General features: G+C 44.5%; 1 protein-coding gene across 4 annotated transcripts in view; it reads left to right on the top strand.

The window, feature by feature from the left end:
* CNNM4 (cyclin and CBS domain divalent metal cation transport mediator 4) overlaps positions 1-15,886 on the top strand; it is a 172,142-nt gene that overhangs the window by 126,139 nt on the left and 30,117 nt on the right. For 2 of the 4 annotated variants that reach the window (XR_004539945.1, XM_033950075.1), the window contains one exon: positions 718-852. The exons of the other annotated variants lie outside the window; for them this stretch is intronic. Coding sequence is in view for 1 of the 2 variants with exons in the window: in XM_033950075.1 (XP_033805966.1) it covers positions 718-852 (135 nt within the window). In the remaining variant the exon portion in view is untranslated. The remainder of the gene's footprint in view (positions 1-717; positions 853-15,886) is intronic. 4 annotated transcript variants of the gene reach the window in all.

The raw sequence follows: 15,886 nt of genomic DNA, 5'->3' as shown, positions 1-15,886 counted from the left end.
TCCACCACATTTCCGAAGAATACACCTCTTGGTTCGGGTACTTAATTGAGACTTTTTCTTATTTTTTAATAGAATAAAATTTGTGTTCAGAAAACCCTATTGTGCCTATGAATTCATCAAAATTCAGGCAACTTTTTTTCTGTTATTGCATGTTAACAACACAGTTTGGTTCTTAGTAACTAAATAACATGACTACTAATCTCAAAATGCAATTTTGCAGTAACTGTATTTTTCTCCTTCTTGTCCCATCCTCATGATTAATAAATATATCACATTATATAATCCAGGCGGAGATTCAGCAAAATAGATAAAAAGCCACCACTCCCTTGGAGGATCAGAGTTGTGCACTTCAGAATTAGTGATATGGGAGTACGTTTATGAACAATTTAGATGAATTAATGGTTATTTACTATAGTAACTATAGTGATTGGTGAAAAGATAGCAGTGGTGCTGAAGTTTCTTTCCCTTCTCAGGACCTATTGGTCACTGGTGTAGCTGTTTTACAGATCTTTATTGATTTGGATAGATTCATCTGTTAGTCTGATTCACTGACTCTTGGTTGTGTCACTTGTCTTCTCCAATCTGGTAAAACTGGTCCTTTTATGTTTAATAAACTGGATATTTCCTTTTGGATCACGGAACCAGTGGATAGTATCTGTTCCCAGTAGTCTTTCTTTTCTCGCTCATCTCTTGTTTTTATTTCTTCATTCTCCCCAGCCATTCAACCTCAGCTCAGCCTTCAGCCTTCAAAAAGAGGTTCTATATTTGCAAGGTTAACACGTAAAACCAGTCCTGCATGGAGTGAAATACCAGCTGTCAGTCGACATGTGGCAGGAGTGATAACACCATTAGGTCAGCGTTAGTTCTTTAGTCACCTCCTCTTGAGACCATGGTTGAGCAGCCTGAACCCTTAATGTGATTTTCGTATTTTGTCTGCCAGATGTTCTCTTAAGCTTCTGCAGCTGGCATCATGATTGTTGAATCTGTCCAGGTCTCGCAGCATCTGGGTAAGTCCGACTGACGTTTCATCCCTAAGAAAGGCATAGCGTGATGGCTGAAACATCAGTTCTACTTACCTAGATGTGGCGAGACCCGGTCAACTGCAACAATCTTTTGTCTGCCAGACTTTGCAGGATTTAATCAAAGTGAGCCCTCTTCATGTTCATATTGGATTACATTTTGAAACAATCTGTATCAAAGTTCAGTCATTTATGGGGTTTCTCTCTCACATCTCATAGCTTGCTGTCAGACATTGAAGAATGAGAGATCAAGTAATCCATAGCAGTCACACGTGAGAGGGAAAGACTGGTCTAGATTTCTTAGTACAATACAACCAAAGTTCCGAGCCTTGTATTAGGGCCTTAGAGACCTCTAGGGGACTGTATGACTTGGAGGAAGACAGTAAAGAAACAGAGCCTCTGATCTCTAGGACTCTGAGTCAAGGGAAGACCTTAGAGATACAGACCCTCTTACCACTAGAGAACTATATGACTTGGGGGGGGGGGGAAAGAGCGCAGGGGTACAGAGATCTTTAGGAATCAGTGGATGAGTGGGATGAACAGAGGAATACAGAGCTTAACCCCTCTAGGACTGGATGGTTCAGATTACAGATACAGAGATTAGCTAGTTCCATCTAGTCCAGGTCAGTAGAGACAAAAAGTAACTACCACACTGCTGTTGTACCAAATATTCAATCTAGACATATCAGTTTGTAACATAACTGAAAGGCATAGGAGACGTGCCAGAGACCAAACACATTACGGCCTCAGGTTACAGATAATGTTAAGAGCCGCTACCACAGTCCCACCGTTACTCTCATCATGGAAAAAGGGGTTGCTAGGAGCCGGTACTTTGGTACTGGGGGAGATAATAAATCACTGCAGTGGCCACTAGGAACTAACACAGTACCACAGTAGATAATGAGTTATCACAGCACCCACTGGGAGTTGCTGCTGTGATATCTCGGTAGCTTCTGAGCCATTACATCAGCCACTGGGAATCATTGGCATAGGAATATGGAATTAACTGGCCTTGCTTGAATGGCCACTAACTTGTGATGCCCTCTTTATAAATATCAAATCAGTGGCGTACCAAGGGGGGAGGTGGGGGGGGGGGCGGTAATCCCCGGGTGCAGCCTTAGGGAGGGTGCACAGCTGGACAGGTCTGGAAAATTCCTGGGCTGTGACGACACTCAGTGGCATCGGCGCCCCCCCCCGTGACTGCACTCAGCGGCATCGGCGTCCCCCCTGTCCCGCGACAGCACTCAAGTTCGGCCTCCTCCCGGCATCAGCAGAACTTCAGATTGGCAACAGGTGCTCAGTCAAAAGCTTCCCCTGACTCAGCTTCCTGTTTCTGCAGTTCAGTCAAGGGAAGTTTTTGACTGAGCACTTGTTGCCGATCTGAAGTTCTGCTGATGCCGGGAGAAGGAGGCCAAACTTGAGTACTGTCGCGGGGCAGGGGGGGCGCCGATGCCGCTGAGTGCCGTCACGGATGGGGGGCGCTGATGCCGCTGAGTGCCATTGCAGCCCAGGAATTTTCCGGACCTGTCCGGCTGTGCACCATCCCCTAAGGCTGCACCCAGAGTGGACCGCCCCCCTTCCGTCCCCCCTTGGTACGCCACTGTATCAAATGTAAATCACCTCTTGTCTCTTTGGGGTAGAAAGGGTTCTTTAACCCACTAAGATACAGTTGATGAAGAAGGGCTCATGAGTGAACTGCATAGTTCTTAAGGTTCTAAAAACGAGTGATATGGAAAGCCAGTATGAAAAGCAATAGGGTCTCAGAGAAGCAAGAAATGTGAGAGGAATTGCAGAGAAACTACAGAGAGTGAGGAGGAAGTTGAAGAAGAGAGAGGCAGAGAGCGGACAGGACAAGCACAGGAGAAAGGTAAGAAGTTAGTGTCTAAAAACACTCACTAAATGAGGAAAAATATTATATTTCTGAGTTTTCCAGGAATGCATATTCAAATACTAGTGAACCCATGGTGGCATGTGAAGAAAAAAATGATGTCAAGATCAGAGACTTAAAAATATATTTCTTGTTATTATAAGACTTTTTAATAGAATAAAGTCAATAACCAGCACAACAGTACAAATCATGAAAAGAAATAAATATATTTCTTTTTAAAAGGAAGAGGAATGAAGGTCTTTGGCTCTGCTGGCTTGTTAAGTACCTGAGTGCCTGTGTGACACTCGAACTCTTATTTCAGGCCCTGTTCTCATACCCCTCCCCCTAAACATAAAGAGCCACTGTTGATCGTCCCCACATTGCTATCCCTTCCAGCCCTGCAGGGAAGGATAGCTTCCCTGATGTGCTTGAATTGAGTATTAACATTCTTAAAGTATAAAATCATCAACTGCAGACTTCCTAGGTACAAGGGTCTGATGTGATGACACCTCACACAGGGAGAGAAAGCAACTTCTAGTGAGGCAGAAGTGGTGGAAGTCTGAGCAGAGAGGGCCTTTACACAGTGCTACTGAGAGCATCGTGAAGGCTGTCAAAGAGATAGACGTTAGGTAGACTTGAGGCTGACTGGAGCACTATGGATTGAGCTTGACCTGAGGCCTTCAGTTCTACCATCATGCAAGTCTCAGGTCTTTTCATGGGAAGAGAGGCACTCATTAAGCATAATTAGTTTCAGTATGGAGGCAACACACAATGAGTATGGATGGTTCTTTTCTGTGAATTTAACAAAAGCCTAAAGTAAAGAAGAGAGAGAGAGAGAGAATGGGAATGCCTTTAATTGTTATAGAGCAGGAAGGAGATGTCAATGAGAGTCTCTAGGTTTGGCTCAGTCTCTAGGTTTGGCTCATCCTGGTGCCTCTTACCTTCAACAGTAGACGTCTGAGGGTTAGGAGTTTAGCTTGAGAAAGGGTGAAAGTTGTTGCTGGGTCTAGGATAGGCACTGTTCCCTTGTGCAATTGGAGAAGAGCCAGCTTCTTGAGTGTGCTGTGAGGTATAAGCAGGTTCCCTTACTTCCTGTAATACTGTAGCAAGGAATACAAAATTTGGCCCTTATGGCAGGATTTGCTCACTCTTGTTTCATCTGCCTCAGACGGATGTGCTGGGTCAGGAATGCATACAGAATCTGATTGTTGCTTAGCTTGATGGATACTGGGCTTGATGGACTTTTGATCTGACCCAGTATGGCAGTTCTTAGTTCCAATCCCTGATCCAAACTTTTTTTTTTCACTGTACTGGGATGACATAGATGTGTATGATATTCAGCATGGTCAAGGGTCAGAGTAAGAAGGGACAACATGAAGTTCTACTCTTAGGAAAGAAGAGGAAGAAAGAACTGGAGGGGGAAGAATAAAGGCGAATGATTGAGAAAGGATTGAGGGGGTAGATAAGAGGATTATGAAAAAAAAATTACAGGAAAGATGGAGGAAGAAAGGTCTGGAAATAAGTGGAGGAGGGTGATCTGGTTCTCTATGGACAAATAGGATGAGTCATCTACATATTGATAGTATCATGAACACACAGCTCTTGCCCTAATTTCTTCTGGAGGGTCATGGATTCATGTGGACAGCTCATCTGGGTGGCTCATAGTAGGCATTCCACTGGAAGCAGCGGAATTCGGCATCCAATTCTGATAGGCAGAATAACATTTGCTTGATGTCAGCAGAGGAGGAAGTGAGGGGGAGGGGATAGTTGAGAAATGCAGGCGGCTGATTAGGAAGACTGAGAGGAAAGTGGGGGGAGGGGGAAAAAGGATGACAGATTGGGTGGTCAGGCTGATTAATAGGAAGGGGAAGGAATGAAACAGAATGAAAGATGAGAGACTGGAGGGAAGTCAACTGCTGTAAAAAGAAGAGAGTGTGAAGAAGGGATAAAAAATAATACAGAGGTAGGCAAGAGAAAAAGTAACATGAGGATGGAAGTATACAAGGTATAGTGAAAGAGATTTTGTTTGGGAAGTGAGGAGAAGGGAGAAATGAAAAGTAAGTTTCACCATGAACTGTACTGGAGTTGTTGTACATAACTCCCCCCCCCAAAAAAAAACCCCAACCCACTCTTGGCAGAATCTTCATGTTTTCCTGATAATAATCTGAAACTGTTGTGCAATTAGAACAGCAATACAAAAGTTTTGTTGTGCACACAGGTGGGACACCTCATAAACTTTCTTTGCCATTTCTATAGTAAGCCAAAACAGTAGTAAAAACTCAAATGGAGAAAAGAGTGAAAACAAAACTTAGAAAATATACTTATACATATAGTTTGGAAATTATTTTTAATAATGTTAAGTCTGTACAAATATATCACTGAGTTCCAGAGTATTTAAACTTGGGCTTTGGATATAAGAGGTCACATCTACAGTGGTGCCTCACACAACGAACTTAATTGGTTCCAGGAGCAAGTTTGTTATGCGAAAAGTTCGTTATGTGAAACGCGTTTTCCCATAACAATACATGTTAAAAAAAATAATTCGTTCTGTAGCATAAAATATGCTAAGATGACATAAAAAAAGATAAATTTTTTGTTATTATTTTTATTTAGATACATCTAAAAACATACCGTATTTGCCGGCGTATAAGACGACTTTTCAGTACCTTAAAATCCTCCCCAAAGTCGGGGGTCGTCTTATACGCCGGGTACTGTTTACATGCCCTTACTTTACATGCCCTAACATCTCCTTCTTTACCTCCTTACGGTGCTTACGGTAAGTCCTCCTGGCCCTGGCGACCCCCCCCCCCTAGTTGTTCGGGCCAGGAGGGAGCCTAAATCCTCCTGGCCACGGCGACCCCCTAACCCCACCCCGCACTACATTACGGGCAGGAGGGATCCCAGGCCCTCCTGCCCTCGACGCAAACCCCCCTCCCCCCAACGACCGCCCCCCCCAAGAACCTCCGACCGCCCCCCCAGCCGACCCGCGACCCCCCTGGCCGACCCCCACGACACCCCCACCCCCCTTCCCCGTACCTTTCTGTAGTTGGCCGGACAGACGGGAGCCAAACCCGCCTGTCCGGCAGGCAGCCAACGACGGAATGAGGCCGGATTGGCCCATCCGTCCCAAAGCTCCGCCTACTGGTGGGGCCTAAAGCGCCTGGGCCAATCAGAATAGGCCCGGGAGCCTTAGGTCCCTCCTGGGGGCAGGGCCTGAGGCACATGGTCGGGTTGGGCCCATGTGCCTCAGGCCCCGCCCCCAGGAGGGACCTAAGGCTCCCGGGCCTATTCTGATTGGCCCAGGCGCCTTAGGCCCCACCAGTAGGCGGAGCTTTGGGACAGATGGGCCAATCCGGCCTCATTCCGTCGTTGGCTGCCTGCCGGACAGGCGGGTTTGGCTCCCGTCTGTCCGGCCAACTACAGAAAGGTACGGGGAAGGGGGGTGGGGGTGTCGTGGGGGTCGGCCAGGGGGGTCGCGGGTCGGCTGGGGGGGCGGTCGGAGGTTCTTGGGGGGGGCGGTCGTTGGGGGGAGGGGGGTTTGCGTCGAGGGCAGGAGGTCCTGGGATCCCTCCTGCCCGTAATGTAGTGCAGGGTGGGGTTAGGGGGTCGCCGTGGCCAGGAGGACTTGGGCTCCCTCCTGGCCCGATATTGTCGGGGAGTTGGGGAATCGGCGGGGCAAGAGGGCTTGGGCTCCTTTTTGCCCCGATCGTGTCGGGGAGTCGGGGGGGGCAAGAGGGAGCCAGGCGGAGAGAGGGCAGTTAAGCGCAGTGCCTGCGCGGAAGGATGCAGCTCGGGCGACTTCGTTGTGTGAAACGAAGTTCGTTGTAGGGAGCAAGACATAAAGTTCGTTGTGCGCAGCGTTCGCTGTGCGAGGCGTTCGTTATGCGAGGCACCACTGTATATACTGCCTGTCTTGAGTATTATTCAACCCAAAGAAGTTTACAGAGAAATGAAGTGGTGGTAAGAGAACTGTTAGCCCTGACCCAGCACATGCCCTGCTTTGGAGGCTTCTGTTTTGATTGTCTCTAGAATCAGATATTCACTGACTCTCATTCCAAAGCTGCAGTAATACAAATCCTGATGTCACCATCCAGATGTCATTGCCTGTGATTGGATGCTTCCACACCATTTTCTGTATGTACATGAATTCCTCCCTCCTTACTCATAGAAACAAAATATGACAACTGATAAAAGCCATGTACATTGCCATGTACATTGCCATGGACACCAATTAATTTCTGATTTTCCTCTTACTCCTTTCACCTATGGAGCCTCTATGCTTATCCTTGAATTCCCTCCACCTCCTCCCCTGTTTTATACATACCCACCACCACTCAGATCTGCTTCTGTAACAATTCACTTGGGTATAAGTAGTGTCTCTGACTTTTCTTACTCAGAAGATTTGATGCTTTGCCTTACCAAATAAGCTTGAGGTGAGTTATAATAAAATTGTGCTCAATTTACAGGAAATAGCTAAACTCTCCCTTATATTGCTCTATAGTTAAAAAATCTTTCTTGAAAACCATCAGGCCAATGCTCAGAACTCCTTCACTGTTCTCTACAGCCCAGGACAGTACCTCAGGAACAGTGCTGAAAAATACTTCCCAGTGTTCAATATTAATAGCGTGCTATTAATGTTATAAAAGAAACTTCACTTCAGTATATTCAGAAAGTATTTTAGATTCACTCTAAAACTCTCATATACTTTGTAAGAATCTTTTTTAAAAAAACACCACTTAGTACAAATATTTTTCTTCTTTTAAAATGGAGAAAGGTCCTCAGTAGACTACATCCAAGCTAACATTTTTCATTCAAGCTAGGATTAGCAGTAGCAAGCCTCCTCATCGGTGCTAACCTCCACACACCACTGTTAAGAAATAAATTTCTAATTTTCATTTTTTTTTCCTTTTATAAATATTTTACATTCACTTATCTTTAAATTAAAGCTACTCGATGCCCCGACATGAAAATCGTGTTTCGCTGTGTTGCTGTATCAAGGAGCAATCCCTGCAATGCATCAGCAAACAAGAGGTTCAGAGCAGAAACAACTTTAAATCCTACATATTCATATTAGTAGTTTAACATCAACTTACTATTCAGACAACTCGTCGCCAGCCTATAAAAGTTTTAAAGATGGTGTTGTCGACGTCTTAACTCCTTATTTAAATATAGTATAGTCACATGATTTATCAGACCAATCAGTAAAGACCACTCCAAAAGCTGCAGGTAATTTAAATTAAAGTCATCTATTCGACCTCCAAATTAAGGCCTCTAAGGGTTCTGGAATGTTGCTACTCCTTGGGTTTTGGCCAGGTACTAGGGACCTGGTTTGACCACCGTGAGAACAGGCTACTGGGCTTGATGAACCATTGGTCTGACCCAGTAAGGCTATTCTTATGTTCAGTATTCAAATCATAAATCCATTTTTGCTCTCAGTAGTTAAGCAACCGTTCCGCATTGCCACCTTCCTACCCAACTTCTGTTTTATCAATAACTCGCCATTTTATATCTTCGGTAGTATAGAAACATAGAGTATGACGGCAGAAAAGGGCCAACGGCCCATCAAGTCTGCCCACTTGGATTAACCACCCCCCTAAGCACTTCCTCGAAGTGAACGCACATGTTTATCCCATTTATTCTTAAAAGCGAGCACGTTGTTGGCCTCTACTACCTGAAGTGGAAGATCATTCCAACGATCAACCACCCTTTCGGTGAAGAAATGCTTTCTAATGTCCCCATGAAATCTCCCACTCCTGATTTTTAGCGGATGCCCTCTTGTCGCCGTAGGTCCTGTAAGGAAAAAGATGTCTTCTTCCATCTCCATACAGCCAGTAACATATTTGAACATCTCTATCATGTCTCCCCTCTCTCTGCGTTCCTCGAGAGAGTATAGTTGCAACCTATCTAGATGTTCTTCATATGGGAGATTCTTGAGTCCTGAGCACCATCCTAGTGGCCAATCTCTGAACTGACTCTATTCTCAGCACATCCTTTTGATAATGTGGCCTCCAAAATTGAACACAGTATTCCAGATGTGGTCTCACCATGGACCTGTAAAGCGGCATTATCACTTCGGGCTTTCGGCTGACGAAGTTTCTCCGGATGCAACCCAGCATTTGTCTAGCCTTGGATGAAGCTATCCAGTGTGCTACAATAGGAGCTTAGATAGAGGCAGGACATACTACCAAAGATATACAATGGCAAATTATTGATAAAATAGAAGTTGGGTGGGAGGGTGGCAATGCGGAACGGTGGCTTAACTACCGAGAGCAAAAATGGATTTATGATTTGAATACTGTAAGTCCTAGAGGCCTTAATTTGGAGGTTGAATGGATGACTAGTTTAAATTCCCTGCTGCTTTTGGAGTGGTCTTTACTGATTGGTCTGATAAATCACGTGACTATACTATATTTAAATAAGGAGTTAAGACGCTACTGCCATCTTTAAAAGTTTTGTAGGCTGGCGACGAGTCATCTGAATAGTAAATTGATGTTAAACTACTAATATGAATATGTAGGATTTAAAGTTGTTTCTGCTCTGAACCTCTTGTTTGCTGATGTGTTGCAGGGATTGCTCCTTGATACAGAGACACAGCGAAACATGATTTTCATATCGGGGCATTGAGCAGCTTTAATTTAAAGATAAGTGAATTTAAATTATTTATAAAAGGAAAAAACCAAAAATTAGAAATTTATTTCATAACGGTGGTGTGTGGAGGTTAGGACCGATGAGGAGGCTTGCTACTGCTAATCCTAGCTTGAATGAAAAATGTTAGCTTGGATGTAGCCTACTGAGATCCTTTCCCCATTCTAAAAGAAGAAAAAAAGATTTGTACTAAGAGGGTTTTTTTTTTTTAAAGACTCTTACAAAGTATATGAGAGTTTTGGAGTAAATCTAAAATACTTAAATACTTTCTGAATATACTGAGTGAAATGAAGTGAAGTTTCTTTTATGATCAGTTTAAATTGGCTTCACTTTAAAGTAGATTTTAAAAAAGCCATGTGTGTATATATATATATATATATATATATATATATATATATACACACACTATATATATATATATATATATATACACACACTATATATATATATATATATATATATATACACACACTATACTATACTATATATATACTATATATACACTATATATATATATATATATATATATATATATATATACACACTATACTATACTATATATATACTATATATACACTATACTATATATACACTGCTTTGACATGCAGCTCCTGATTGGTAAGGCCCGACTTTAGTGCAGGAAGAGGCGGTCGGAGCATACAGCGAGTGATTTCCTTCACTCGCCGGTGCTCCGGCCACTCTCTCCTGCCTCTCCCGCTGCCCTCGCCAGTCTCCCCCATGAAAAACCGTATTCATGTTTTTTAAAGATTCGCGGGGATTCCTGGAACGGAACCCCCACGAATTTCGGGGGCGTACTGTAATCTTAGTTTGTACTTGAGGCAAAGGAGGGTTAAGAGATTTGCCCAGGATCACAGCCATGGGTTTTAAACTTGGCTTCTCTGTTTCTCAGTTCACCTGCTATCCATCAGATTTCTCTGCTTTTCAGCTTTTAATTATGAGCATGTTTGTGATATTGTGCATCTGTTGTGTGAATTGAGTTCCCTGCAAATATCTGCGTGATTTTTCCCTTATGACATGACTGAACATGTTGAACAGTGACTACATTTGTGCTGGTTACTTAGGGTACATACCTGTGACTGTGCTGGCATGGCTGTGATGTGGGTACACATGTTTTACCATGCAAAGCAGTGATTGTGAATATACTATATATTAGTTATTGCACCTCTTTGCTTGAGTATGTGCTTTGCTGTCTCCGCATGTCTGACTGTAAGCATATTTCATGACCAGATTTAGGATAGCATGAGCAGGTGTGCTGCAGAGAAAAAAGGGAATGGGGACTTGTATGTTGCCTTTTTGTCACCTTGGCATTTCAAAGCGATGGGAACTGGAGGATTAAGTGACTTGTCCAAGGTCACAAGGAGCAGCACCGGAATTTGATCTCGCAATCTCTGGGTGCAGAGGCAACAGCTCAGCCAGTGAGCCACAGCAACTTTGTGACAGGGGGACACAACTAGGAGCTCCAAGTCAGGCTTGCTGCCAAGGAAGGTGACAGAGTGCATAGAAACTGGAACACCCTTCTCCCCTCCCTACCTCATGGCAAATCTCCTTCCTGCAGTGGGCGTGAGATAAGTGCTTACCTCAAAAGAACCTCCAGTCTCTTCTGGCTTACTATTGCTACTCTAAGCCCTTCTGGGTTGGCAGTGCTGCCGTCACAAACAAGTGGTTATCAAAAGACCCCTTACCCGGAATATCCCAGGATGTGGCCATTCCTCAGCGACTGGAGCAGGGCCGCCATTTTCACTGGTCAGCTCTGCATGTATTAGTGGTTTGCACACCTGTACCAGAGCACATGTCTGTGAGCATGTGAAGTGGCTGAGCTTACACCCATATTTGACTAATCACATGCTTGTGATAGGAAAAGTGGCTCAGCATCTTCACTCATCAGCTGGCATGTGCGCGCGTTAGATGTATTCAAGTTTGTAGACTAGTCACAATGAGGTTGATATTGAAAAGGTCTGGCCTACTAATTTTGTGATTTAGCTGGACAAATTGTCAGGGTTTGTTAACTCCTTTTCCTTCTTCACTACTGTTGAGCTGGTTAATTTCACCCAGATAAAATCATTGGCCACATGAAAAGAGGCAGGGATGGATACATAGAAACAGGACGGCAGATAAAGGCCAAATGGCCCATCTAGTCTGCCCATGACACATTTCCAGGGTGTGGTAAAACTAACTGGCCAGCACTGCTATTCAGCACTTATTCCTCAGGCAAGCATGGGAGATATAGTCATGTTGTATGGTGACTTCATTTGACAGATTCAGTATGTGATGCTTTCCTAAAGCTCAGAAAAGCTTTTTAGGGCATTCCCTCGCCAGTCAGTGCTACCCCCCTCCTCAGTCTGTCTGTTTCCACAGTAGACTTAGCTCTTCTCAGAAGCACTGCTAGGTCATGGCCAATGCTACCAAACCCACTTTCCTGGCACTCTCCCGTGCAGGCGTGACAGCCTCATTGAATGTCCTTCCTCCTGCACAGGCACAAATGGAAGAAAATGGTTACACCAGAAAGACCAGTGCCTTAGCGGATACGAAGCCTTTACTGCCAGTGACAGCACAGGGCCCTTGGCATTAGGATTGTTGCTCTATCCCCCCTCCCAAGCTCTGAAAATCTCCACATGGGTACTGACAAAAGAGATGGCCTCCTTAGTGCAGCACAAGGACACTTGCCCCCTGAGACTTTGCAAACCTGTCCACATGAGCATCATATAGCTTCCCAAAGCTGCCCAGAAACAGGCAGATTGTGAGGAATCTCATAGACATATTAACACGTCTAAATTGAAAAAAGATGAGCAGTAGGAGGACAAGGTAAAATTTATGCCCCCGCCCCCCCCAAATAGCAGATCCATCAGGGAACATTCCACTGGAGATACCTATACCCATCCCATCCTGGAAATGCATCAAGGTATTTCCTCCTTTCCCTCCCCCCCAAAAAAAAAAAACAACAAATCTCTGTGGATGCCTTCACCCAATCCATGTTGCTGCTGTCCTGAGAACTGACCACATCTACTGCACAGCTTCAAGGAATCTTCCGGAATTTGTTCTTGCATCTGCTCAAAAGACTCCTGCAGAACATTACAGGTGAGCCCCCCCCCCCTAGCCTATCCCTGCCAACTTACAGCCACCTCTATCCAACCTCACCACCAACCTGGGAAGGATGAGGCTCACCCCCTCCCCATAATACCCAGTCATTTTATGTTTCAGATGTCATCAACTTGCCATTGAAGACACAACATCATTGAGCCCTCCTAAGACTGTCGCTCCATCTCAAGACCCCAATCCAGACAAGCAGAAGATTTATCCTACTATAGTCTCTCTGAAAAAAATCTCTAAGGCTATTTCTTTTTTCCCTCCCTATGCTCCTGACAATTAATGAGACTTCCAATGCATTCTGCAGCTCACCAGAGGAGATTGTACTAGTAGCAATTTACCAAATTCTCCAAAATTTACTGGTAAACATCAAAAAACCCATGCTTTCCACAAAGGCAGATACAGAAATATTTCTCTATCAGTGGCGTACCTAGGGTATGTGGCACCCGGGGCCCATCATTTTTTGACACCCCCCCCCCCCCCATGTAAAAAAATATTTTTTGTAATGACCATGAAATGGAATAAATGGTCAGAATAGAAACAGGCAGTGAAAATTTTCTTATATTCCAAACATAACATAACATAAATTATGTCTGAATTGTCATGACATCAGAAGTACATATGGAGTCGTTGCAGGTGATGCTTGGGACAGTTCTGATTGTGTTAGTTCGGTTTTATGTGTTTTTTGAATAGAAGGGTTTTTATTTATTTTTGAAGGTTTTGCAGTATGTGGTCGATGTCAATTGGTTGTAGGGTTGGGGGTCGAGTGTTGCAGCTCGAATGGCTAGGAGGTTGTCGCACAGTTTTTTTCTTTTGACGTTTTTGGTTGGAGGGTGTGTGAATGGTGCGTGAGTTCTCCTATGTCTGTTTGAAGTGGATTGAATTATTTAGCTGAAGAAATTAGTTATCCCCCCATTCCAAACACATTAATTCTCTTCCATTTTTGTTCCCATTATAAAAAACACTGATAAGTTCTCAGAAAAACAATACATTAAAATAAGAAGTGAAAACAAAGGCTCCTACAGATGAGAACATAACATAAGAATAGCCTAACTGGGTCAGACCAATGGTCCATCATGCCCAGTAGCCCATTCTCATGGTAGCCAAACCAGGACACTAATACCTGGTCAAAACCCAAAGAGTAGCAACATTCCATGCTACCGATCCAGGGCAAGCAGACACTTCCCCCATGTCTTAATAACAGATTATGGACTTTTCCTCCAGGAATTTGTCCAAATCTTTCTTAAAACCAGCTACACTATCTGCTTTTACCATAACTTCTGGCCACTTCATTTTTAAGTTTAGATCTTTCCTTTCAAACAGAGACCTTGCTAGATGTCAAATACAGCACAAGGTAACTTCACATGGACTTAGCTGTGCAGGAAATGTGAATCTCCTCATACACCCACCATATAGTGCAAAAATGTGCAAAGGTCTGTTTTTTTCTTTCGATCACTACATAGCCTAATGCCACACAAGCAGCGCTGTTACAAACATATTCTGTAGGTCAATGCTAAGGATAACAAAGTTTCCTTCCTTGGACCAGAAGGAGATACTGATAAACCACTGGAAGAGATCCCAACACAACACCCAAAGACCCACTCAGTCTGTGAACCAATTGAGTGGAGTGGACTAACTGGGGGGTGGAAATGGGCCCGGAGTTTGCTCAGCAGAATTTCCCAGACCACCTCTTCCTCTCAACACATTGACACGCTGCCACCACCACCACTAGAAACACCTCACTGGATAGGCCAGCTATGCTATAAACTTTATAAAACACATTATTATATTTTCTTATAAAGCACATATTTTAACTGAACTCTCTGACATCCTCAGCCTTTCCATTCACAAAAATAGAAGGAAGAAAAGTTCCCATTTCCTGCTGTTTCATGTCCCCGGCCTATACAATATTTTTTTTCTGCAGACCCTTCAAAAGTCTGACCAAATCCTCATTTCACTTGCATTATAAAGTACTGAGGATGCCATCTCTCCCCAATCCCAGGTCCTAAAGTCTAAGACAGTAGCGCAAACTAATGCTGCCAGATTCAGGAAAAAAATTTCGATTCGATTCAGCCTATTGAATTGGTTTTTCATTTCGATTTTCCTGCCCAGTTGGGTGATTTTTTTCAAAACTCCTGGTGGGTTTTATAGCTTTTTCACCCCCTTTGGCTTCTCCTAACCACACTGGCGCTGTGGTGTAAATAAAATAAAGAAACAAAAAGGACTTTTCCTCTCTCTGTTAAATCCTAGCTCACGTTTGCAGTCCAACACCAGCTCTGTCAGGATACACATTTCAAATCTGACATATTATAATCACAAAACAGAAAATAAAATTAATTTTTCTACCTTTTGTTGTCTGGTTATATTTCAAATCTTGTTGGTCCAAGGCTCTGGTTTTCTTCTGATAACTTGCTTGCCAGGGTCTCCATCTTTCTTCTTTCTGCGTGCTAACCATCCATCTGCCAACTCTGTCCTCCCTTTCCATTTCCCTTCCCTCCCCAGGAAGTCTGGTATCTTTCCTTTTTTTCATCTCCCTCCACAGATCCACCTTTTCTTAACTACCCTTTCATCCGGCATCTTTCCCTCCTTCCCCACCAACCCAGAGTCCACCATCTCTTCCTTTCTTTTCCCAATTACCCTCCTATCCAGTATCTCTGTCCCTCCTCCACACCATCCCTTGTGTCCAATTTCTCTCCCTTTCAGTTCCTTCCCTCCCTAAATCTCATGGTCCATCATTTCTCTCCCTCTCCTCTATTTTCAGACCCATTATTTCTTCATCCCCCCCCCCCAAAGTTTGGCATATGCACGTCTCTTTGAACACCCCTTTCCCTCCGTGTACTTCTAAACCAGGGTCCCCCCCAAAGGCCTGTCCCCCCTTAAAGGTCTGCCTGTCCCCCCTTGAAGACCTGCACCCCCCTTGAAGGCCTGTCCCCCCCTTGAAGGCCTGTCCCTCCCCCTTGTAGGCCTGTCCCCCCACCTTGAAGATCTTCCTGCCTGTCCCCCCCTTGAAGGCCTGTCCCCCCTTGAAGGTCTGCACCCCCCCCAAAGGCCTGCACCCCCCTGAAGGCCTGTCCCCCCCTTGAAGGCCTGTCCCACCCCCTTGTAGGCCTGTCCCCCCCCCTTGTAGGCCTGCCTGCCTGTCCCCCCCTTGAAGGCCTGCACCCCCCCTGAAGGCCTGCACCCCCCCTGAAGGCCTGTCCCACCCCCTTGTAGACCTGCCCCCCTTGTAGACCTGTCCCCCCTTGAAGGC

This window comes from Geotrypetes seraphini, chromosome 6, assembly GCF_902459505.1.
Source record: "Geotrypetes seraphini chromosome 6, aGeoSer1.1, whole genome shotgun sequence".
Taxonomy (NCBI): Eukaryota; Metazoa; Chordata; class Amphibia; order Gymnophiona; family Dermophiidae; genus Geotrypetes; species Geotrypetes seraphini.
The sequence above is the reverse complement of the archived record's forward strand: the minus strand, read 5'-3'. Positions and strand labels throughout refer to the sequence as shown.